Source organism: Hemiscyllium ocellatum, chromosome 10 (assembly GCF_020745735.1).
Source record: "Hemiscyllium ocellatum isolate sHemOce1 chromosome 10, sHemOce1.pat.X.cur, whole genome shotgun sequence".
Classification (NCBI taxonomy): domain Eukaryota; kingdom Metazoa; phylum Chordata; class Chondrichthyes; order Orectolobiformes; family Hemiscylliidae; genus Hemiscyllium; species Hemiscyllium ocellatum.
In genome coordinates, this window is record NC_083410.1 from 4,607,188 (window position 1) to 4,634,249 (window position 27,062).

Consider the following 27,062-nt stretch of genomic DNA (forward strand, 5'->3'; position numbering starts at 1 on the left):
CTGTGGAGTGGAGATTTCTTGTTCAGTGGAGATCTTATTGATTAATTACTGCAAAGTAGATTCGATATTACCAAAGGAAATTAGCTGTCTCCAATTACCCTGTTCCCTATTGCTTTAAATGATTGTAATGCTGAATTCATTGTTTGAATAAAGATGTTTAAGCAATTATTAGGAAGTTGGAGTCTCACATTTTGCTCCTCATACACCCAGGAATGAAATCAGAATCTGTGTGGCAATACTTCCACCAATCAGAATCCACGTTCAACCCAATTAGCAGTCTCCTTTCATACAGCATTAATGTTGCTTTCCCCTTGGGCTGCTATTTCTGTAAAGGGTCCTAATGGGAGAAAGTCAGAAACCTGTGACAAATCTCAGTCTTCATGGTTCCTGTAGGAGACAAGGTTACCTTGCGGGATAATTCCTACCAGAGACACAGTTCATGTTAGGGATATGAATGGACACAAGTGTGGACACCACTTTGCTGCTAGTACTGTGCTTGTAATGCTGAACCTATTCACTGTGGAACTCAACCTCACACCTCAGTAGCTCACTTGCGGCCGGAGGGAAGGACATAAACAGGAAGCATAGTCTCACTGCTGATCTGGAATGTGTCAATACATTTGCAGTAAATTCTTTCATTGTTGGTCAGCCCAGTTCCTCCTTCCTCTTTCTGTGCTGTACTTTATGCAAAAACCTCAAAGCATTCCATGTTACGGAGACCCTGAAACAGCAACATTACAACACAGTCTGAGATAGGACAGCAATTGAAAAAATACCTTTATTTGAAATGTTTTTACAGAAATTATTTGTCTTATTTCTAATGCTCTCTGTCACTGTGGGTAAGTAAATGCTTGGAATTGTTTCCATAGAGTTCTTGTTTGAGTTTCATTTTTGGATTGTGTGCTGGTGTTTGAGCTGTTATTTTGTAATTCACGATTTCCTATTTCAGGTGAAATTGGGCTTTCTCACAGTGCAATGGGAACATACAGTGTGAGATGTGACATTGAACAATGCTGTCTAGTTGTCCCACTCCTGGACGCCAGTGTCTGTCATTTCAGAATCCCATGTCAGCTCTGCACAAAGCTTCTGACTGGAGCATTGAACTTTTAAAAATCACCAAGTTATGGCAAAGTAAATGAACCTTCAGTATCTGTCCATCAAATAGACTCCTCAATACGCGATGTGATTCTGTGATACTTTTATGTTTCCTACTTTCACTAAAACAGTAGGGTAATGCCTTGGGGGAATGGATAGGAACTGGGGAATTGCCTTAATAATCCAAAAGAGATGATTGAGAAGGAACTGGGATGTTCAACCAGTCAGTGTGCCCCTCCGCGAGTCGACAAACCAATAGGATGCAAACTTGAACTGCTCAGACAAAGAGTGCTTCAGAAATCTGACATCGTCCTGCCTGGCTCATAATCCAGTGAGTTTACTGCAAGTCCCTCAAATGCTAACATATCTTTCCTGAGCTGGAGGGCTGAAACTGTTCATAATGTTCCAAATGCAGTCTGACCAGTGCCTTATACAGCCTCAACACTACACCCCTGCTCTTGTATTCCAGCCCTCTTGAAATGAACGCCAACACTGCATTTGCCTTCCTAACCGTAAACTGAACCTGGATGTTAACCTTAAGGGAATCCTGAACTACGATTCCAAAATCACTTTAAGCTTCAGATTTCTGAAGCCTTTTCCTTCTTAAAACGTAGTCTATGCATCTATTCTTCCTACCAAAGTGCATAACCTCACACTTTCCAACACTGTATTCGATCCGCCACTTCTTTACTCACGCTTTTAGCCTGTCCACATCAAGCTGCAGCCTCCTCACTTCTTCAACACTACCTGTCCCACCATATAGCTTTGTGTTATCTGCAACCATAGCAGCAATGCCCTCAGTTACGATGACCGTATCAATAATGTATAACATGAACAACTATGGACCTTCATTGACTCTTGTGGGACTCCATTAGTCACTGGTTAACATCCTTTAGCCTTACTCTCTGCCTTCTGCCAGCTGCAGTCCCTCTCCATACCAGTACCTTGCTCCTAACACTATGGGCTATGACATTATTTGGCAGCCTCCAGTGTTGCACCTTGTCAAACACTTTGTCGAAATTAAAATAGATCATGCGGAGGTATGTGGGTCTCTGGTCGAGTATGGTGGGAGAGGGATAGATCTCATTGCTGGGTCTGTCCATTCCACTGTGGGGTCATTGGGTTAGACTGAGGGAACTGGATACTAGATATTAGTGATAGGAGGTAGTGAAATGTGGATGAATTGAATTGTAGGGCTGTGGTAGCAAATGGTTTCAGGGGAAGGGAGTTATTGAATGTTCCAGAAACAGGAGCTTGGACAATGGGTGGAGGGAGTTGTGTGGATCAGGGCCAGGATGGTATGGGGATGGGAACGAGTGTAGACTCAAGGGGAAAGAGCAGAATCAGAGAATTATTACAGCACAGAAGGAGGCCATCCTGCCCATTGTGTCTGTACCAGCTCTTCAAACAATCATCGTTACCTTGTGCCAATCTCCTCTGTTTTCCCTGTATCCCTGCAGACCATTTCAGTCCAAATCTGTAATGAATCTCCTCTTGAAAGGCTCAGGTGAACCTGCCTCCACTACATTTCCAGGCAGGATCACATTTCCTTCGTTTGCAGATCACTTTAAACCTATGCCCCTCTTGTTCTTGTTCCTTTTACAGGCAGAAACCCCTTCTCCCTATCTACTCTGTCCAGCCTGATCATGATTTTGAAAATCTCAATCAGATTTTCCTCTCATCCTGCCTTCTCTCCAGAGAGAAAGTTCCCAACGTCTTCAATCTCTCTGCATCGCTGAAGTTCCTCATCCCTCGAATCATTCTGGTCAATCACTTCCTGCACACTCCGAGGACACTGCCTGCTTTATTAACCTCACTCTCCGTCTGTCTGTACAAGAGCAGGGAGCTGCTGTGGAACTTATACAAGACCCTTGTTCATTCCCAGCTGAAGTATTGTGTGCAGTTATAGGTCCCACACCACAGGAAGGATGTGACTGCTTTGGAGAGCGAATGTAAAAGTGATTTCTGAAACTGGTTTGAGGGATGAGGAAATTCAGCGATGAGGACAGATTGAAGACGTTGGGGCTGTTCTCTCTGGAGAGAAGGTGGATGAGAGGAAATTGATAAAAACTAAAGTTACTGTGGATGCTGGAAATCAGAAACAGAATTTGCTGGAAACGCTCCACAGGTCTGGCAGCATTTGTAGAGATGAGTCAAAGCTGACGTTTCAGCTCCAGTGACCTTTCCCCAGAAATTCTCATTTACAATTTTGAGCTCAACACTGAGTTCAACTCCGACAGATTGTGAACCCATTCCTTCCCTTTCCTTTGCTTGTTACATTCTCAGTCAGCATGTCCTCTCCCCTCTCCCCCATCTCCATGGAGTTATGTTCTTCCTAAGTGTCCCCTTCCAGAATAAAGTGTATCTGTCACTGTGTTCCTGGAGCTGACCTTCTCCTGCCCAGTGTCTCTCTCAGGGCAGGGAGCTCTGTGACAGAGTGTACACACTGCTGTGTTTGTGCATCGTTGGTGGAGTGGACAGTTGTGAATGTGATACCAATCAAGGGGCTGCTTCATCCTGGATGGTGTCAAGCTTCTTGGGTGTTGTTGGCACTGCGCCCATCCAGGCAAGTCATCCACCACACTCCTGACATGGGGCCTGCAGGTGGTGGACAGTCTTTGAGAAGTCAGATCAGTTACTCTGACCTGCACTTGTAGCCCCTGTGTTTGCATGATGAGTGCAGATACATTTCTGGTCATCGATAACTCCTCGATATTGATAGTGGGGGATTGTGTCATGGTGATACCATTGAATGTTAAGACACAACGATGAGATTGTCTCTTATTCGAGATGGGGCTCACTGCCTGGCAGTTTTACTTATCACACGTCAGCCCAAACCTGGTTATTGTCCAGACTTTGCTGCATTTCAACATGGACTGCTTCAGTGTCTGAGGAGTCACAAATGGTGCTGAACATTGTACAATCATTGGTGAACATTCCTATTTCTGACCTATCGTTGGAGGAAAGGTCATTAGGGCTAGAGGGAGCTGCAGTGCTCCCGGCTGAGCTCACCCTGCTCTTCGTTTGGAGATTCAGCCCATCCACAACATGAAACCATTTACTATTCCCCATCCTCAACTCCACCCTGGCCCCGAAGTGGATCCTCCCAATTGTTGCAGCCCTTAAGCCCTCATCCTGTGTCTCTCAGGTGGTGCAGTACAAATGTAATGAGGCAGACTTGATTCAGGAGTTCAAGGTCAAGGAATCCCGAGGACCAGTGACCATGATACAACAGAATTCACATGGCAGTTTGAGAAAGAGATGATTGAATCACATGTAACAGGATTACAACTGAGCAAAGATTAATACAAAGATGTGAGGGAGGAGCTGGCCAGAGTTGATTGGAAGGGAATTCAGAAGGGATGATGGTGGAACAGCAATGGCAGGGTTTCTGGGGAATTTGGGAGGCACAGCAGGAATTCATCCCAAGGAAGATGGAACATACTCAGCAGAGGATGAGGCAAACATGACTGACAGTACCCTCATTATGCCGTGGTCAAATGACATTTGTTGTCTTGCTCTTACCTTTCAAATCTCTAAAAAAATCTATTGCAATCCTCTTTTCACTGCTAGATAGCGTGCTCACATCTTTCATCTTCTCCACTTTGTTACTCTTTCAGTTATGTTCTGCTGGTGTTTAAAGATCTCCCAGTCCTCTCGTTTCCCACTCATCTTCTCCATATCGTCTGCTTTTTACTTTGCTTTTGTTCATCCCTGACTCCAGCCAGAACTTCAAGAGGATCCAGGGGCAGAGGTGAGTGTAGCAGAAGGGGCTGGGGAAGCTGAACGGTCTGAAAGAGAATAAATCACCCAGACCAGATGGAGTACAGTGCAAAGTTCCGAAGGAGATTTCAAAAAGATTTTAGAAAGACATGGGGGCAAGTCTTTAACACAGAGAGTGGTTTGGGCATGGAATGCACTTCCAGAGGAAGTGGTGCATGTGGGGACCGTTACAACATTTAAAAAATATTTATACAGGTGCATGAATGAAAAGGTTTGGAGGAATCTGAGCCAGGCACAGGCAGGTGGGACTGGTTCATTTGGGATTTTGATCGGATGGACTGGCTGGACCAAAGAGTGTGTTTCCAGGCTGTTTCACTCCATGAGATAGCTGAGGAGATTGTAGAGGAGATGGTGGTGATCTTTCAGGAATCACCCGAGTCAGGGAGGGACTCAGAGGACTGGAAAATGGCTAATGGAACACCCTGTGATAAAGATGGATAGGGTCCTGATTAGTAAGGGGAGCAAGGGTTAGAAGGAAAACGCAGGAGAATGGGATTGAGAAAAATATCAATTGTAATCAAATAGTGGTGCAGATATGATGGACTGAATGGCCTAATTTTGCTCCTCTATTTTATGGTCTCACTGTCCGAGTCCCACTCCACATCCTTGAGCACAAATTACTCTCTGAAGCTGTTGGTCAGTACGATATAACACGAAAGAGCAAAGCTCAGGTGTTGTCCAAAACAATTTGGTTTCTAATTAGTGGCTGGAATCCACAACAACTGTTGATTATATCCAGGAGATTTTGTCATGGCTTCGTTTCCAGGTGATTATTTTGAGGTTTCTCATCTGTTCTGATCTCAGTTATTTTCTATTCACAGGTCAGGATACAAGGACAGTTCTTATCCAATCCCCTGAAGCAGTGACAGTGCCTGAGGGTGGGACAGTGACATTTCGCTGTGACTTGCGAAGCAGCAATGTCAATTACACCGTGGACAGATATAATGTACACTGGCACCATTCCCGACGCTGGCCGGTCATACTGAGTCATTATGTGGGCGGCCGTGTTTACCGATCGAGAGGATTCTCTGAGCGGTTTCAGCTTTCCAGAAATGTGACCAGTAACAGCTACATTCTGACCATCACAGAGCTGCAGCTCAGTGACACCAATACCTACATCTGTCAGATTTGGGGGAACGTCTTTGGGAAAGGGACCCGGCTGAATGTGACCAGTAAGTATTCTCTAATACAGTATTCATTTGATTGCCTGTGATTTCACCATGGAAGCATCTTGTTTAATTTAACATTTTATAAACTTTATAACAGACCCAGGCCCCGAACTCAACCCCCTCCACAACCTCTTGGCCCCTCCCCCGGGTTCTCAGCCCATTCCTTCCCAAACCCTGACCCCAGCAAAAGCAGCAGTCGGCTCACTGCCCTGGATCACAGACCATTCCCCTGGCTCCTGCCAGTCAGTCAGGCAGTGACAGGGAGGGAGTGACAAAGAGGGAACGAGTGATAGAGTGGTGGACAAGGAAGGAGTGACAGAAAGGGAGCAGATGACAGGGAGGGAGTGACAGAGAGGGAGCCGGTGACATGGAGGGAGCGAGTGACAGGGAGGGAGTGACAGAGAGGGAGTTACATAGACAGAGAGGTAGAGGGAGGGAGTGACAGAGGGAGGGAGTGACAGAGGAACGGAGTGACAGGGAGTGACAGAGAGGGAGCAAGTGACAGAGAGGGAGTGACAGAGAGAGTGAGAAAGTGGGAGAGACAGGGAGGATGCGAGTGATCGAGAAGGAGTGACAGAAAATGAGTGACAGAGAGGGAGTGACACGTAGGGTGTGAGTAACAGAGAAAGAGCAAGTGAGAGGGAGGGAATGAAAGAGAGGGAGAGAGTGACAGAGAGGGAGCAAGTGATATGGAGCGAGTGACAGAGATGGAGCGAGTGACAGAGAAGGAGCGAGTGACAGAGAGGGAGTGACAGGAAGGGAACAAGTGACAGACAGGGAGTGACAAGGAGAGAGCAAGTGTCAGAGAAGGAGCAAGTGACAGAGAGAGAGGAAGTGAGAGAGAGGGACTGAGAGAGAGAGTGAGTGGCAGAGAGGGAGTGACAGAAACGGAGGGAGTGATAGAGAGGGAGTGATAGAGAGGGAATGATAGAGAGGGAGTGACAGGGAGATCGTGAATGACAGAAAGGGAGTGACAGGGAGGGAACGAGTGAGGCTGAGTGACAGTGAAAGAGGATGTACAGTAAAATCCTGTAATCCTGTACATGATTTTAAAGCAGTTTTGGAGAAGAACCGGCTGGGGTCTGAAGTCAATACGATTTCTCTCCTTGATGGAAGAATGGGGCAGTTCAGAGAAAGCTTTGTTATCCCCATGTAAAAGCTTAGTTAGTGACACTTCCACAGGAGGGTCTGCTTCAGAATCTGCAGTTTATTAAAAGACTGAGAAAGCCTAATCTCACGGGGTTGGATTTTCCAGTGAGGGGTAATCTCTCTCTAATTACCATTCCAACACTTCATTTTTCTACAATTAGAGGGAACACCACAAAACTAAGAGGAGATTTCAATCAGGACTCCTTCAGAAATGCAGACCCGTAATTCTATTCTGACAGTTCTTGTGGAGCACAGAATGTCACAGGAAGTCTAACAGCAGACTCCAATGTTACAGCTGTCAGCTGCCACCTTCTGCAATTCAAAAGGAAGCCCTCAATGTAATTTGAGGTTGAAATGTAAAGAATCACAGGCAGCCACTTTAGCAGCTGCTGTTAAAATGTAAGGACATCAGCTAAGTGTGAGGGTTCAGTGCTGGGAGGGTAGGAAGCCAGACTGGTAAAGGGATGGAGTAAGTAGGATGCCAGGGGTGAGAGTACCAGCTCAGTAGGATACCAACTAGGACGGGGTTAGAGTGACAGATGCAAGTGTGCCAGGTGGGAAAGGGTTCAGATGTGGAGTGGGGGAAGAGGGGAGCAAGTCAGGGAGTGGGGAGGGGACTTTTATTTAATTCATTCATGGGATGAGAGCACAGGGTTGGTTCAGCGAGCATTAACACCCAGTCAAATGAGACAGAGGGTAGATGGGAGTCAACCACATTGTTGTGTGTCTGGAGTCACATGTATGCCAGAGCAGATAAAGACAGCAGTTTCTTTCCCGAAAGAATATTAAAGAAACAGAATTGGCTTTGCTTTGGGTTTTAGATCTTTTGTAATGTCTTGTAGCTTTAGATAAAAATTGGATTGATTTATTTTAATTTTTCTTTTGTATTGTGAAATAAATTCCTGTTTTATTGTTGAAAAGAAAATTAACAGGCTTGTGTATCTTCATTCAGTGAATTACCAACAATTCAGCTAAAAGAAACACAACCTATTGGGCCTGATTTCATTTTGAGTTCTGTCTTATCCAGAGTTCTAATCTGCTGGGATCATAACGGCATGGTGATGTGAGAATTCCCTGAACTTCTTCATCTTTCCCTGTTACAAGTAACTCATGGATCGGTTTTCATGCTGGCAGAGCTATTTTGCTTCATCATCAATGGTTCTGTGTCCTTTATATGATGATTTTAACTGCAACAGAACTCCAATTGGACGAGAACAAAGGGCTGATACAAGTTCAGCTTAGATACACATGGAGTCTATTCCTCTAGCAACAAAACCATTGTTATGACTGATGTGATGGGTAGTGTCCTTGCCTCTGAATCAGACACCCTAGGATCAAGTCCACTCCAGGACCAATGGCCAAGGAAGATAATTCATAATAAGGCCAAATGAGTTTAGATTTTAGATTCCCTACAGTGTAGAAAAAGGCCCTTCGGCCCAACAAGTCCACACCGACCCTCCGAAGAGCAACCCACCCAGACCCATTCCCCTATATTTACCCCTTCACTGAACACTACAGGCAATTTAGCATGGCCAATTCACCTAACCTGCACGTTTTCGGACACATTTTTGTCGCTCGCTCCCTCTCACTCACTCCTTCCCTGTCACTCCCTCGCTGTCACTTGCTCCCTCTCTTTGTGGGAGTTGATGATCATTAAGCTGTAAATTCCTCTGATACCCCTATGGCAGGCAGGAAGAGTGGGAAATGTTAACTCATATTCTCTAAAAACAGATGCTGCCAGACCTGTAGAGTTTCTCCAGACCATACGCTTTCATTTCACATCTATCCTCAGACTCAAGCTGATAGAAAATGAACTCAATATCATTGGATTTTAATGTTTTTCTCCCCAGATCACTTCCTTTCCAGTTAATTTCCTCTAAAACCAAGTGCCATGACAGTTCGTCAAATGTCTGCACCTTCTCAGTTCTGTCAGGTAAAGGTTTTTTCACCAACTCAATCAACCTAGGATTGGAAAGTTCCTTGAAGACTGTCAATGCCAGCTGTAGGAAAGCTTTTGCCAGTTCCAGAGCCAAGACTTCAATGCAGAAGCAAACCTTATGCTTTTCTTCACTTGCTTTGTTCACTAAGACCACACCCAAATCCTCACTGCTTCTCTTTCAAATCATCCCTGGCCAAGCCCCCTAACCTTATTCCTCTTCCCTGGTATAGCTCTAGAAATCATGACCCACTAATCCAGGAGGCATCACAAATGGTCACGATTTTAAGAAGCACACAAATCCCACTTTTACCTCTTTTTTGGAACCAGAATCACAGAGAGCGCTGACCACGTGCCAGAACATCACAAGAATCACTACTCATTGCAGATGAATGGATGGCAGCTACTCATAAACACTTACAAACCTTCAATATACCGCTCTACTGTTTAATATTCTAATTCTGTTTTAAACTCCTCTTGCATACATATAAAGACAGAAAAAAAATGGGAGGGAAAGACTGGGAAAGCAGTTGACCGTCCCACTTCCCAGGGTTCACTGAGACAGTCCCTGTGGCTGGTTGGGGACTTGCTGTTCCTTGATCCTCCCTTTCCAATGCCTTTCACTGGTTTGAAACAGATTCAGGGAGTCTGGCTCACATTCTGGATCCACTCACTGTGGGATCAGTGTGATGGATTTCCGCTTGAGAGTCACCATAAAGACTCAATGGTTTCTCTTCAATTCAATCGCCTGAAACACATCACAGGTGGAGGCAACAACAACCTGCATTGAAATAGCTCCACTGTTACAACAAAGAACTCCCAAATTCCACGATTTAAAGAAAATAATATCAATTTATTCTTTAACTCTAAAGATCAATATTATACAACAATTATTCACAACGCTAGCCCCCCCCTTCTCTTAAGTGCTTATTATTTGCGCCTACCTCTAAAACAATATAGTGTTCCAATAAGACACGCATTAAAATTACATCACCTTTAGGTGGGTTTAAGCTAGCTCAGCAGGGGGATGGGAACTGAGGTGTAGTTCCAGTGCACAGGAGGATGAGAGTACGGAAGACACGGACAGGATTTCATGGTCGCAGGAATGTGCTGGCAGACAGTAAGCTGGTTTGAAGTGTGTTTACTTCAACACCAGAAATATCCGAAATAAGGTAGGTGAGCTTGCAGCATGGATAGGTACCCGGGACTTCGATGTTGTGGCCATTTCAGAAACATGGATAGAGCAGGGTCAGGAAAGAACGTTGTAGGTTCCAGGGATTAGAGCTTTCATTAAGAACAGGGAAGGTGGAAAAAGAGGGGAAGGTTTGGCCTTGTTAGTCAAGGACAGTATAATGGTCGCTTAAATAACTTTTGACAAGGACTCGTCTCCTGAGGTCATATGGGCTGACGTTAGAAACAGGAGAGGTCACACTGCTGGGAGATTTTTATACAGCTCTGCAGAATTCCAGGGATGCGCAGGAGACGATCGGCAAAACGATTCTGGGTAGGAGTGAAAGGAACAGGGTGGTCATTATGGGGGACTTTAACTTCTCCAACATTGACTGGAAATGCTACGACTCTCATACATCAGACGGATCCGTTTTTGTCCAATGTGTACAGGAGGGTTTCCTGACACAGTTTCCTGACACAGGGCCAACAAGAGGGGTGGTCACACTGGATCTGGTGCTTGGTAATGAATCAGGTCAGGTGTTTGATTTAGTGGCAGGTGAGCACTTTGGAGACAGTGACCATAGTTCAGTTACGTTTCATTTAGCGATGGAAAGGGATAGGTACATGTCACAGGGCAAAAGTTATCAATGAGGCACAGGCAATTATAATGTGATTGGGATTGAGAGTGATTTAGCAGTTTGGATTAAAAATTGGCTTGCTGTAAGAAGGCAGCGAGTGGCGTTTGATGGAAAATATTCAACCTGGAGTCCGGTTACTAATGGTATGCTACAAAGATCTGTTTTGGGACCACATTGGTTTATCATTTTTATAATTGATTTAGATACAGGCATAGTTGGATGGGTTAGTAAGTTTAGAGATGACACTAAAATTGGTGGAGTAGTGGACACTGTGGAAGAATATTGCAGGTTGCAGGGGGACTTGGATAAACTGCAGAATTGGGCTGAGAGGTGGCAAATGGAGTTCAATGCAGATAAATGTGAGGTGATTCACTTTGGGAAGAATAACAGGAAGGCAGAATACTGGGTCAATGGAAAGATACTTGGTGGTGTTGATGTGCAGGGGGATCTTGGAGTCCATGTGCATAGATCCCTGAAAGTTGCCACCCAGGGTGATAGTGCTGTTAAGAAGGTATACAGTGTGTTAGGCCTCATTGGTGGAGGGACTGAGTTCTGGAGCCGTAATGTCACTCTGAGGTTATACAAAATGCTAGTGTGGCCGACTTGGAATTTTGTGTTCAGTTCTGGACACCCCATTACAGGAAGAATGTGGAGGCAATGGAAAAGGTGCCGAGGAGATTTATCAGGGTGTTGCTTGGTCTGGAAGGAAGGTCTTATGAGGAAAGGCTGAGAGACTTGGGTCTGGTCTCATTGGAGAGAAGAAGACTAAGAGGGGATTTGATAGAGATATACAGGATGATCAGGCAATTAGATAGGGTAGGCAGTGAAAATCTTTTTCCTAGGATGATAACGTCAGCTTGTATAAGGGGCAAAGCTACAAATTGAGGGGTGATAGATTTAAGACAGGTGTCAGAGACTGGTTCTTTACTCAGAGAGTGGTAAGGGCATGGATTGCCCTGCCTGCCAATGTAGTTAACTCAGCCACATTAGGGAGATTTAAACAATCCTTGGATAAGCACATGGATGATGATGGGATAGTTACGTGGGATGGGCTTAGATTAGTTCACAGGTCAGCACAACATCGAAGGCCAAAGGGCCTATTCTGCGCTGGATTGTTCTATGTTCTATGTATTTTTCTTTTAACTCCTCACTTCCCTGGTCTTCCTTTGGCTTATCCACAACAGATCCTGCTAAATCGTTCCCAAGAACAAACTGTATTCCTGGAACTGACAATCTGTCAATCACTCCCACTGTTAATTCCCCAGAATTGAATTGGCTCTCCAACCTGATTTTCACAGGGGAATACCAACTTTCTGTCGATCTATTCCACAAATTACCACTCTCTCAGATAACATGTCAGAAAGAGTACAACTACATTCATCTCTTATGATTAAAGAATGATTAGAGACTGATTAGATCCCCTATCTCTCAAAATTGTAACTTCTTGCTCTTCTCCCCCTGTCCTTCCTGAATGAACTCCACCCACAGAGACAAAGTCTTCATTGAGATCGGGTACTAACTCAATACCCAGCCCCTGCTAGGTCTGTGCACACTCCTGCAGCTACTCGGCTCTTCTTCAGGTTTCCTTTACTATTTCCACAAATGCCACTGGCTTAGCCTCTTTTACCAAATCTTTTCCCACAGTGCCTTCTTTTAACGACTAGCACTTCGATTGTACATGTCCCACTGTAGCACAGTTGAAACACTTGAGGTCTTTCACCTCCTTATCACCCTCTTGGGCTTCATTTTTCACCTGTGGCAAACGATTACCAGTGTGCTCTAATCTCTGTTTTGTAGTGTCGGATCTCCCCTTCTCCCAACTTCTATCCCTCATAGGATGAAATTCTTGCCGGAAGCTTGCCTTAGGCATCAATGCCATCTGCCATCTCCACCACTCTTCTCACTTCCTGAGATTTCTATTCATCCACATGAATTCTTATCATGTCTAGAGTGAGTTTTTTAATTCCCCCAGCAGAATAATCTCTTTTAGAGCCTCATAGGTCTAATCTATTTTTATGACCCGCACCCGTCTATCAAAATGACTGTTTAATTCTTTCGAACTTTATGGTTCCTTCTTTATGTTTCTGAACCCCTATCTATACACCCCTGGTAACAATTCATAAGCACTCAAAATAGCCTCTTTGGCATCTACATAATCTCTTGACCCCTCAGCTGACAGCGCTGAAGAAACATCACTAGCAAATTCTCTCTCCCTTTCTTTCTCTCTTTCTTCTCTCTCTCTCCCTCTCTCTCCTTTCCTTTTCTCTCTTAGTTTGCTCAGTTAAGAACCTTCTCTCTCTTTTTCCTCACTTTTTATCTTTTCCTCTCTCTCTTTTTCTTCTCTCTTCTTTCCTCTCTCTCTCTTTCTTCTCTTATGGTTCTTCTTTCCCTTTCTTTATCTTCTAACTCCATTTCTCTCAATTTGAATTTACGTTTTTCTAACTTTACAGCACTTTCTGTTTCACTGATACAGCTAAGTGCTTGACTAACTCCATTACAATTTCAGCTCTCCTTTTGCCCCTGGTTAAACCTAATTCTAACCTATTTGCTAATTCTAAACGTATGCCCTTCCCCTGATTTTCTAAACTTTCTTCGCAAATTTGGCAAGCATCTTAAACCCTAGAGCTTCTTTAGCAATCTTAAGAGCCATTTCTCTCACTTTTAATTTAACCAACTTCAAGTAACTGAAATTAAATGAACTGTCTCACCTAAGTTTTATTTAAAGATCTAGGACACTAATTAGCAAGTGTTTAAATCTGCTGGGATCTTTCATAATGCAAATTTGGTCAAATCTGTCCAATTCTCAGACCGGATCTGTCTAAACCTGTTCAAATTTCAGAGCTGTGCCCAGAAACTGTTACAACACGGCATTGAGCCTGTCTGTTAATTAAACCAAACACTCTGAAAAGCTCAACTTGTCATGTAATCTGTCAAAATATTAGTGACAGTGAAACCCCAAATTCTTCTATTTAATGAAAATAATATTGTTTTATTCTTGAACTCTAAAAGTGAGCATTAAACAATAATTATTCACAACTCTAAGCTCTCTTTCTCTGAACTTCTTATTATCTGCCTCTAATTCTATAACAATATGCTGTTGCAATAAAAGGCTTATTAATTTCAAAACCACACAGCAGCTGTTGTCTTCGGAGAGTGCCTTCTTCTGGCTGAATGTCGCCCTTGGCTGTCTTCTTTCTTTTTACTCCAAATATGTTTCATCTAAAAAGGTACCTTCAATAGAGAGGTTTGGCAGTTGCTCTGTCTGATTTTCAAACTGCCTGCCTTTTTTATATCCCCAATATCAGATTGTCTCATTGGTTTGAGACTGTCAAAACAATAAATTCAAACTCAGATGTGATTTAGTATCCTGATGCATAATTTTAACTGATTCTTTAAATTAAAATTGTTGTCAAAACAGCAACCAACTTAGGTATCCATTTCACAGCCAAATGTTACATAGTTTCAATTTTCCAGTACACTTTGAGACTATCTTCTAGACAGACCACTGGTGCTTGTAAGACTCTCAGAGCAGAACAGCATTCGTTCTCTCTTAAAGGTACAGTACACACCTTCAACCTCATAACACCACTAAAAACAAAATTGCTCTCAAAGTATTTCACAAAAATATATATTGGGCCAAATCCAACAGAGGCAACAAGTGAAATGTCAGAAGAATGACACATATATTGGTCAAAATGCAGGGTTTCGAAAGATTTGCAAATTGGAGAGCAATCTGATTAATGGAACAGGTTTGAGAGAAGAGCCTCTGGCAGCTGAAGACGGTTGGGAGTTAGGAAGTGGATGAGATTCAAGCATTGGAGCAGCAAAGAACTGTGGGTTTTTAGATCTGGACAAGGTTTTAGAGATTGGATGGGACAAAGCTCTGCAGAACTTGGAAGCTGAGGGTGGAAGATCAATTCAGTGATTTGGGAGCCAGTGAGACAGTGTCTGACTCCAGCAATGGATCAGCAGGATTCAAGCTCAATGCTGTCAGTTGGGAGCTGGACTGTATGGATTTGAAAAGATCACTTTGAGAGCATTAGGATTGGATATTTGATGAAGAATCAGCAGCAGCAGCAGTAGCAGGGAGTACAAATAGATCTGGGGGAGCTTTTTGAGAAGGGTTTTGATGACAGTGAGTTCTGTGAGCTGCATTTTAAAGTATGAAGGAAGCTCATGGAGAGTGTTGAAGAAGAAATAAACAGGGACTGAGTCATTAGGAAATAAGAAGGCAGTGTGGGGAGAAGACTGGGAGGATTCTGCAGTGACTGGGGACCAGGGAGGGAGAAGCAACAAGTTTGTGAATGACGAGGAAGTGGCAGAGTTTTCCAGATTGGGCTGCTTGATAATAAATTGACAAATTACCCAAATGAACATGGACTCATATGTTTTTATTAGATATTTGAGATATTTACCAGACTTCAGGCTAATTTTAATTTATTCATACATTTTCTCTTAAAGGTGCAAATCCCCCAGTCCTTCTCCAGTCTCCGAGCCTGGAACATGTCACCGAGGGTCACACTGCCCAGTTACAGTGCACCATGAGGAACGCCACAGTGACACACACTGATGTTCACTGGAACCGCAAACAACCAGGGAAAAACGTGGAGAGGGTTTTAACACATGACGTGAGGAACATCACACAATGGAGCCAAGGATTCACTGAGCGATTCCAGTCTTCTAGAGACCCCTCCAATAACAGCTTCATTCTGACCATCACAAATCTGCAGCCCAGTGACACTGCGGTCTATTACTGTAGAGTGTGGGGAGATATCAGTGGGAATGGAACCCAGCTGACTGTAACAGGTAAGTATATAAAAAATTGTTTGAAACAAAATGGCATCAAAACAGTGAACTCAGTAACAGTATTCCCACTATAGAGGAGACAGGATTGGAGACTTGGAGTTGTGATGTTGTCAGCTTATCTCTGACCCATATTCCATGGAGCTGTGAATCTTCCCTGGGCATGACATTGAGGAATTCATCTTCTTTCACAATTTCTCCTTTGATCAGAATCAACTAGCTTCTCAAACTCAATGGAAATACTTTTTTAAAATATTAATTAACTTGTAGGATATGGATCTCACTGGCTGGATCAGCATTTATTGCCTGTCCCTAGTTGCCCATGAAAATGTGGTGCTGAGCTGCCATCTTGAACTGCTGCAGTCCGTGTGCTGGGGGGAGACCCACAATGACCTTAGGGAGGGAATTGTATTATTTTGACTGAGTGACACTGAAGGAACTGCAAAATATTTCCAAGTCAGAATGGTGTGTAGCTTGGAGGAGACCATGGAGCTGGTGTGGTTCCGATGTGTCTGCTGCCCTTGTCTCTCTAGATAGAAGTGGTCATGGGTTAGGAAGGTCCTGTTATAGCATATTTGTGAATTTTTGCAGTACATCTTGTAAATAATACTCACTGCTGCTGCTGAGCATTGGTGATTGAAGGACTGGACACTTGTAGAAGTGGCGTCAAAAAAGCACCTGCTTTGCCTTGGATGGTCAGTTACTATTCTATCATTTATGAAATTTCTGAGTAATCTGCAAACTTAGAAATTATCGCTTGTATTCCCAAATCCATGATAAATAGAATCATAGAATTCTCTCCATGGCATTAACATCCTTCCTTAAACAAATTGCCCAGAACTGAACAAAGCGCTCTAAATATGGCCTGACCAATGATTTGTAGAGTAGTCGTATCACTTCCTTGCTTTTATACCCTGTGCTTCTCTCTATAAACCCAGAGATCCTATTAGCCTTCTGAACAACTACTTGAACTTACTTGGCCACCTTCAGAGGACCATGCATTGAATGCCAAGGTCCCTCTGCTCCTGTACTCCCCTCAACATTGTACCATTGAGCCTGTAGTATCTCTCTGTGCTTCCCATATAGAAATACATTACCTCCCATTTCTCTCCACTTAGCTTCATCTTGTCGGGTGTTTGCCCATTGGACCAATTTATCAATGACCCTATGAATTTGCTCAGCACCATTCCTCCAATTCGCTATTTTCTCTACCTCAGTATCTGGGACACCACATAGTCACAGTTGTCCACACACTCACACACCTTGCATCACAACAGTGAGACTCCATTGCAAATTCTTCTCAGCATTGTCCCAGTCTTTCAAGAGTAATTTAAGAAGAAGAACACGGATAAACTAAAATAATATTTTTAAACAGCACTTTTCAGAACCTCAAGAGGTCCCAACATAATTTACAATCAATGGCATGCGTTAGTTTCTTGGAAAAATACACAGGAAGATACCACAAACATTGTCTAATAAAGCAGAGTCAACAAGGGCTTTGTGGAAAGGGAAATCTTGTCTTCCTAATTTATCAGAGATTTTTGAGCAAGACATGATGAGGATAGATAGAGGGTAACCAGTGGATGTGTTATATTTGGACTCTCAGAAAGCATTTGACAAAGTACCTCCCAAAAGGTTAAGTATTCAGAGAACAGCCCATGGTCGTGGTCATTGGTGTGAATAGAGAATTGGGAAATGAGCAGAAAACAGGGAGTGGTGAGAAGGGCTTTTTTGTCAGATTGATGGGGGGGTTTCACAGGCATCAGTGAAGGGACCACAACTGTTTAAAATATATATGATTGACTGGGCAGAAGGAAGTGCATGTACTTTAGCCAAATTTCCAAATGACAGAAAAAATATGTGGAAAGGCAGTTTGACAGAGGGATATAAACAGTTTATAAAGAGATATTGTTTGGTTAAATAAGTGGGAAAATGTTGACAAATAGAGTAACAGGGAAATGGGAAGCTGTTCATTTTGAGATAGACAACAAAAGAACACATTTTTACACACAGAAATTGCAGAGAGCTGTAACACAAAGGGAATGGGGGGATCTAGTGTGTGAAACACAGAAAGCTAGTACACAGGGGCAGCAGGTAATCAGGAAAGCTCATGCAATGTTGGCCCTCAGTTCAATGGGGTTGGAGTATGAGAGTCAGGAAGTCTTACTGCAATTTTTAAATGCTGTGGAGACTACATCAACAGTAGTATCAACAGTTTTGGTTCCCATATTCCAGAAAAGATAACATTTCATTGAAGACAGTTCAATGCAATTACACTGAGATGATCACTTGTTTGGAGGGATTGTCATTTGAGCAAAGGCTGAACAGGTTGGGCTTCCCCTCATTGGAGTTTAGGAGAATGATAGGTGATCTCATTGAAACATACAGGATTTATGAGGTGCCTGATGGGGTCAATGCTGAGAGGATGTTTCCCCTCAGGGGAGAGTCTAGGACCAGAGGGCATCATCTCAGAATAAAGCGACATAGAACATGGTGCGTGACCTGTGAACTATTCTCAGCTCGCCCCCCTCCCAAACTATCCCAAAATCATCCATGTGCTTATCTAAGGATTGTTTAGGTCTCCCTAATGTGGCTGAGTTGACTGCCTTAGCAGGTAGGGCATTCCACTCTCTGCGTAAAGAAATTGCCTCTGATGTCTGTCTTAAATCTATCACCCCTCAATTTGTACTTATGCCCCCTCATACAAGCTGTTATCATCATCCTAGGAAAAAGACTTTCACTGTCTACCCTATCTAATCCTCTGATCATCTTGTATGCCTCTGTCAAATCCCCTCTTAGCCTTCTTCTTTCCAATGAGAACAGACCCAAGTTTCTCAGTCTATCCTTATAAGTCCTTCCCTCCAGACCAGGCAACGTTCTGGTAATCTCCTCTGCACCTTTTCCAATGCTTCCACATCCTTCCTGAAATATGGGGACCAGAAATGTAAGCAATATTCTAAGTGTGGCCGCACCAGCATTTTGTATAGTTGCAGCATGATATTGCAGCTCCAGAACACATTCCCTCTTCCAATGAAACCTAACACACTGTATGCCTTATTAAGCAGCATTATCCACCTGGGTGGCAACTTTCAGGGACCTATGTACATGGACACCAAGATCCCTCTGCACCTCCACACTACCAAGAATCTTTCCATTGATCCAGTATTCTGCCTTCCTGTTATTTTTCCCAAAGTGCATCACCTCACATTTACCTGCATTGAACTCCATTTGCCACCTCTCAGCCCAATTCTGCAGTTTATCCAAGTCCCCCTACAACCTGTAACATTCTTCCAAATTGTCCACTACTCCATCAACTTTAGTGTCACCTGCAAACTTACTAATCCATCCACCTGTGCCTGCGTCTAAGTCATTTATAAAAATGACAAACAGCAGTGGTCCCAAAACAGATCCTTGTGGCACACCACTAGTAACCGGACTCCAGGTTGAATATTTTCCATCAACACCACTTGCTGCCTTCTTCCAGAAAGCCAGTTTCTAATCCAAACTGCTGAATCACCCTCAATTCCATGCTTCTGCATTTTCTCCAACAGCCTACCATGTGGAACCTTATCAAAGGCTTTACTGAAGTCCATGTATACCACGTCAACTGCCCTACCCTCATCTATATGCTTGGTCACCTTCTCAAAAAACTCAATGAGGTTTGTGAGACATAACCAGCCCTTAACGAAACCATGTTGACTATCTGAAACCAAATTGTTGCTTGCTAGATGATTATAAATCTTATCTCCTTTAATTCTTTCCAAAACATTTCCTACAACAGAAGTAAGGCTCACTCTATAATTACCTGGGCCATCTCTGCTGACCTTCTTGAACAAGGGCACAACATTTGCAATCCTCCTCCTCTGGTACTAAACCTGTAGACAATGACCACTCAAATATCAAAGCCAAAGGCTATGCTATCTCCTCCCTAGCTTCCCAGAGAATCCTCGGATACATCCCATCCGGCCCAGGGGACTTGTCTACTTTCACTCTTCCGGAATTGATAACACCCATTTGTAACTAACCTCCATCCTTTCTAGTCTAATATCTCGCACCTCATTCTTCTTCTCTACAATATTCTCCTTTTCCTCAGTGAAAACCAATGAGAAATGTTCGTTTAGCACCTCTACGATCTCCACAGGGTCCACACTCAACTTCCCACTTCTGTCTTTGACTGGCCCTATTCCTACCCTCATCATCCTTTTATTCCTCACATACCTATAGAAAGCTTTAGGGTTCTCCTTTGTTCTATTTGCTAAAGACTGCTCATGTCCTCTCTTTGCTCTTCTTAACTCTCTCTTTAAATCCTTCCTAGCTGATCTGTAACTCTCCATCACATCATCTGAACCATCTTGCCTCATCAACACATAAGCCGCCTCCTTCTTCTTAACAAGATATGCAATTTCTATAGTAAACCAAAGCTCTCTTACCTTATCACGTTCTCCCTGCCTGACAGGGGCATACCTATCAATGATACGTAATATCTGTTCCTTAAACCAGCTCCATATTTCCATTCTCTACATCCCCTGCATTTTGCGACCCCATTCTATGCATCCTAATTCTTGCCTAATTGCATTAGAATTGCCCTTGCCCCATCGATAACTTTTGACCTGTGGCATGTACCTATCCCTTTCCATCACTAAACTAAACATAACTGGATTATGGTCACTCTTTCTAAAAGTGCTCACCTACAACTAAATCAAACACCTGGCCTGCTTCATTACCAAGCTCCAGATCCAGTGTGGCCTCCCCTCTTGTCAGCCCTTTGACATACTGTGTCAGGAAATCCTCCTGTACACATTGGACAATAACTGATCCATCCGACATACCAGTGTTCTACCATTTCCAGTCAATTTGGGAAAGTTAACGTCCCCCATAATGACCATCCTGTTCCTTTAACTCCTACTCAGAATAATTTTGCTAATCCTCTCTTCCACCTCCTGTGGGGGGCCTATAAAAACTCCAAGCAGTGTGACCTCTCCTCTCCTGTTTCTAACCTCAGCCCACACTACCTCAGTAGACAAGTCCTCATCAAAAATTCTCTCAGCTACCATTATACTGTCCATGACTAACAAAGCCACGCCTCCCCCTCTTTTACCACCTTGCCTGTTCTTAATGAAGGCACCAACTTAAGACTGAGATAAGGAGGAATTTCTTCTCTCAGAGGGTTCTGAATCTGTAGATCATCTTGGGGCTGTGAGGGCAGAGACCTTGCATAAAGTTCAGGCTGAGAGACTTAGATTCTTGTTCAGTCGGGGAAATTCAGGGGAAATATGGGGACAACATAGGAGTGTGGATGTGAGGAGAGTCTCATCAGCTGTGATTCTAATGATGGTGGAAGAGACTTAAGGGGCTGAATTGCCTACATCTATTCCTATTTCTAACAAACAGCATTAAAAGAAATACTCCTGTCATCTGCTTCAGAGATGTATATTTCCTGAACACTGGGTGAACTCCTGTGTTGATCCTTGAATGATACCCTGGGATATTTCACAACCTCCTGTAAGGACAGACGTGGTTTAACACCTCAGGTCAGTGCTGCCTGTTCCAAACACACTGCCTTGGTGCTGCTCTGGATGGCCCCAATGTCTGCTCAACCCTCTGGAGGGGAGGCACTCCCATCACCTTCTGCCTCAGAGACAGAGAGCTCCCAATAAATCACAGCTGAGAGAATGCACCCTATTGAGTTGCACTGTTTCTAGCCCCGTACCTTAAATATGTAGTGTACTAAACACCAGGTGACTGTCAACATTTTTGATATATTCCTAAAATTTGAAAGATGAAGTAATATATTTCTCTCTGCTAATCTCCATCTGTTTCCCACACACAGATCCATTGGCTGATCCAGTCCTCATTCAGGAACCAGTGGTCAGCAAGGTAGCAGAGGGTGAAACTGCCGAGTTCCAGTGTGCCATGTACAATGCCAGTGTGATTGACACTGATGTCCACTGGCACTATCAACGACCTGGCAGCAAGAGGGAGTGGATGATAAGCCACTTTGTGAATGGCACCCTTACCACGGCCCACGGTTTCCACGATCGGATTCTGCTTTCCAGGAATGTCCGCAGGAACAGTTACATTCTGAGCCTTGTAAATGTGACTTGGAATGATACTGCTGTGTACAGCTGCAGTGTGTGGGGCTACATCTATGGAGCAGGGAGCCAGCTCAAAATAACTGGTAAGTCAATGGGAGGGAACACAGGCAGCTGCACAGACCCAACTGGGAACTGTTTTACCTTCACACTGTAGAGCAGACAAGTGGAATCTTATAATTTCATCCAACATGTTTCATATTGGGTCATGGAATGGGCAGTGGGAAGGTTAGTTCCAGAGGCAAAATACAAAGGTTGAATTGTGGAAATATGAGAATGGATTGATACTTTTTCTATCATGCCATGGATATGGGTGTGACTGGGCAGGACCAACATTTACTGCTCCTCACTCATTGCCCTTCAGAACGTAGCAGTGAGCTGCCTCTCTGAACATCTGCAGCTTTGATCCTATTGAGAATTTTGATCAGCTATTTCAGAGGGCAGATTGGAGCTGGTCACATTTCTGGATTCAGATACAGGCCAGACTAAAGATTGCAGATTACTGCCCCTCAAGGTTATCAGTGAAGTGGATGGCTGTTTTCATTGACTCGCTGGGCCTGTCCTTAGTTGCCCCTTAAGAAGGTCATGGTGAGCAGCCCTCTTGAACCACTGCAATCCATCTGCTATTGGTGAAGCCTCAATACATACAGGAAGGGAAGTCCAGGATTTTGACCTAACCACAATGAAAGAAAGGTGATAATATATCCAAGTTGGCATGCGAGTGGCTTGGAGGGATGCCAGCAGGAGTTGGTGTACCAATCTATACGCTGCCCTTGTCCATCTAGATGGAAGTGGTTGTGGCTTTGGAAGATGCTGTCAGGGAATCTTTGGTGAGTTTCTGCAGTGCATCTTGTAGATAGTACACGCTGCTGCTACTGAATGTTGGTGGAGGGAGTGGATATTTCTCTGGTGGATGCAACTATGAAGAAGCAAGCTGCTTTGTTGAGAATAGTGAAACCTTCTTGCATGATATTTGTGCCCTTAGTAGCCAAATTTCTTGACAGATTTCCATCATAAATGTGACTTTTGCCTTGTAAATGGTGGACAGACTTTGGGGAGTCAGGAGGTGAGTTACTCGCTGCAGGATGCACATTTCTGACCTGATCTTACAGATATTGTATTGATGTCTCATGATCCTTCTTCAGCACAGTTAAGAGAAGTCATTTCAGACTCAAAACGTAACTCTGATTCTCTCTCCATCGATGCTGTCAGACCTGCTGTGTTTCTCCAGAACTTTCAGTTTTATTTCCGATTTCCAGCATCAACAGTATTTTGTTTCTCCCTGATGAATGAGAGCCCATTCTCAACGCTGGGAAAGTTAAAATGTTCATTTCCTCAACTCCAGGACAATGTACAATCAGTGCTCCAGGCAGGGACTAACACAATACCTGACATGGTTTGATGATTTGCGTACAGTTTTTTTTTTGAAGTGTGGTATCTATCAACATCTGGCTGGGAGCAGCCATGTTGGATGGACAGCCCAGAAGGCAGCTGTGAGGACAGCTCCAGGCATTGAGCGGGCAGTGAACACAAACTCTGTTTCTCTCTCCTCAGGCACCGCTAGAGCTGATAAGTTTCTCCAACACTCCCTGCTTATGTCTCTCATTCTTTGAGGTTTTTGATGATACAGGAGGAGGTAGTCACAACTTTCGGGAAGATAAAGCCAATGAGTTTCTCTTTTTCCTGCGGAATGTTCACTGACTTTCAAAAGGCTTCTCGTGGCTCTTCAAATCAGTGCAGAGAGATTCTAATCGCCGGTTAATCTGCAAAGGACGTCACAAGACCGAGGAGAGGCATTTTGAGATTCTGGCAGGATGGTGGTTCAGTGGTTAGCACTGCTGCCTCACAGCACTAGGGACCTGGGTTCAACTTCAGTCTCAGGTGACTCTATGTGTGGAGTTTCCACGTTGTCCCTGTGTCTGCACGGATTTCCTCTGGCTGCTGCAGTTTCCTCCCACTGTCCAAAGATGTGTAGGTTAGGTGGATTGGCCATGCTAAATTGCCCGAGTCTGTAGGTATGTGCTGGCTAGGTGAGTTAGCCAGAGTAAATGATGGGTTTTGGCGATAGAGTGGCGATAGACTTAGAAGGTCAGTGCAGGCTTAATGAGCAACTGACCTCTACCTGCACGGTAGGGATTCGATGAATCTATGAGCAAATTGTGTGTATTCCTCCCAAAAGATGCAAATCCCCCAGTCCTTCATGAGTCTCCAATCCTGGAACGTGTCACCAAGGGTCACACTGCCCAATTACAGGGCACCATGAGGAACACTGCAGCGACACACACCAATGTTTACTGGTACCAGGGCAGACCGGGAATAACACAGAGTAGCTTTTAACATACACCATGAGGAACATCACACAATGGAGCCCAGGATTCACTGAACAATTCCAGTCTTCTAGAGACTCCTCCAATAACAGCTTCATTCTGACCATCACAAATCTGCAGCCCAGAGACACTGGGGTCTATCATTGTGAAGTGTAGGGAGATATCAGTGGGACAGGAACCCAGGTGACTATAACAGGTACGTCCTGTTGACCACGACACTAACTCTGATGGACAGGTTGGTATAGGGGGATCATTTTAGTCTTCATCTTACAGTTTTAATATGTTTTTTTAAAATGACAACAAGAACCTTTTTTACTCGAACGTGAACTTCACTTGGTACTCATTAGGAAGACATTTCCTATTAGCTAATTGTTGGTGGAACATTTAACTTTGCAATTGAAAGTCTCTGGAGCCCAGTGAACTCCTCCTCATTTGATGGGGGTGTTTGTGGTGATGAGTCCGTTTCTCTGTCGAGGGGACACTCCTCAGTAAGGTGCAGTATAGTCTGTGTCTCTCCACAAGTGTGTGACAGAAGGCTTTGGGCTGAAGCCCCCTGAGGGAGGGAGTTAGCTGCTTCAGGGACTCTGGCTGTTCTCATCCTGTTCAGCAAGGCCCACTCTCAGTATGGGAGCTCCAAGGTTGCCTTTTGACAGATGGCCTTTGACACAAGGGGAGAATGGGTCAGTGATATCCCACTGTCTCCATCGTCTTAATCTGAAGGACATCTTGTTGGTGGACCTTGCTCAGGAATGTTGCGCCATATGGAACACTCTGATGGAGAGGGAACACCATGTGGATCATTGTGGAGTCCGGAAAGGAGAGGGAGCACAGATCACTTCATCCAGCTTGTGGGTTTTCATCAATCACTAGAGGTGTCGGGGGAGGGGGAGGGAAGTTTGTGAGGACAGGAGGCTGGGGGAGATCTGTTGACGAAAAAGTTCCAGTAACGAAACACATTGTTACCTTCAGTGCACTGTCAGCGAGACGTGGGAGATGATGCAGAGGGTCAGACAGATGACCAGTAGCCTGTTGTATGGAGGCTCACATCCACCATCAGTGCTGTGCTTCCACTCACTCTCATTTTAATTCTCACGCCCACTGTTTCAGTGAAACTCAGAATCAGCTCCAGGGAAACCATTTCATCATTTGACCTGGAATCTTATAATGCTGCAAACTCATTTGTCCTCTAACCTGAGAGGAAATCATTGATAGGCTTACTTCTGGAAATCCTGATGAAATCCTTGGCTTTGAACAGCAGATGTTTGTTGTAGTGACTTTGGCAAACCATCCCATCATTTCAAATCAACACATGTTCCACTCCTGGTCAAAGGCTGTTTCTGTTTGGTGTTCCTTTCCATAACTTGGCTTGCTCAACTATATGTTATGATCACTCTTGCAGACAACGTTTTCTGATGTCTTGACATTTCTTGCTGTAGAGAATACCTTGATTTCTTTCACAAAAAAGGAATTTTTTTGCTTGATCTACTACTGTTTTGGGAGTGTACCTGCCGTTCTTTGTACCTCATCTGGAACACAGACTATACCATTGTCATATCTGATCAGTGTAATCCTGAAACTCTGTCTGCACAGTAGCATCTTTGACATGCCTTTCAAACCCAATAACTAATGGTCAATCTTGACCTGAAATTTCACCCCCACAATATAATCTGCGAAACGTTCACACCCCTATGGGCCTGCCAATGTTCCTGCCTAAATGATTGTGGAACAGTGTTCAGTGCCCAAAAAAGATGTTGACATAAGATAATCCGTTTTTTATGTTGTCAGTTGGGATTGGAGAAGGAATAACTTTTGATCCTGTGAACGATGTATCCACAGCTACCAAAATGAAAAAGCTCAGATTGGAATGCACTAAAACACCAGGACAGAGTAGTTTTACATGAATACTTCAAAAGCTGCAGTCTGTACTTACTTCAGTAGTAAAGAGTCGAACAGTCAGACAGATACAGTCCCTTCACTACAACTTGTCCACGCTGACCAGGTATCCAAAACTGAACTACTGTCAGGTGCCTGCGTTTCACCTATGTCCCTTGAAACCTTTCCAATCCAAGTAGCTATCCAAATGCCTTTTCAAAGTAACTATACTCACCTCGACTACTTCCTCTGGCTCTCACTGCGTATACGCAGCACCCTCTGCAACAAAACGTTGCTCCTCAGTTACCAACCTATGCAGCCTCTCCTTATAATTCAAACCCTCCAGTCTGGCAACATCCTTGTAAATGGTTTCTGCACAACATCCTTCCCATAACAGAGTCACAAGAATCATATTCGAACAGTGTTGTACTAGAAAAGCACAGCTGGTCATGCAGCGTCCTAGGAGCAAGAGAATCGACGTTTCAGGCATAATCCCTTCATCAGGTTGATTTCATCATTCCTGGTAAAGAGCTTATGCAAGAAATGCCGATTTTCCTGCTCCTCGGATGCTGCCTGATTGGCTGTGCTTTTCCAGCATCACACTCTCGACTCTGATCTCCAGCACCTGCAGTCCTCACTTTTTCCTCCAACAAGAATCAAATGCAGTATTCTAAACAGCATTCCATACATCACAAAAGCCTTGTAGAGCCGCAACATGTCATTGCAAGCTCTTTTACACTTTCAGTAAGACAAGCTGAGTTACAGATTAATTTTCTCACTGATTCACCATGCCTCAAAAGCATTCTATCTTACGGACATCAGTGCTGGAAATTCACTGATAGTCCTTGTCTTCCTTTGATACACCATGAATCCTAGTTCTTGGAAAATGCAAGTTCAGAATCTCATCACCTGCCATGGTAACTGGCATTTCCTCATTTCAAGCACAGTGACCAATGGGGTGCCACCGCGATCGGTGCTGGGTCCACAGCTTTTCGTCAATTGTGTAAATGATTTGGATGTGAAGAGAG

General features: G+C 44.0%; 1 protein-coding gene across 3 annotated transcripts in view; it reads left to right on the forward strand.

Moving 5' to 3' along the window:
* Positions 1-704: 704 nt before the first annotated feature.
* LOC132819314 (uncharacterized) overlaps positions 705-27,062 on the forward strand; it is a 36,046-nt gene continuing 9,688 nt past the window's right edge. For all 3 annotated transcript variants that reach the window (XM_060830764.1, XM_060830765.1, XM_060830766.1), the window contains exons 1-4: positions 705-839; positions 5,700-6,050; positions 15,402-15,746; positions 21,574-21,921. In XM_060830764.1, the coding sequence (XP_060686747.1) occupies positions 788-839; positions 5,700-6,050; positions 15,402-15,746; positions 21,574-21,921 (1,096 nt within the window). In that variant the 5' untranslated portion in view covers positions 705-787. The remainder of the gene's footprint in view (positions 840-5,699; positions 6,051-15,401; positions 15,747-21,573; positions 21,922-27,062) is intronic.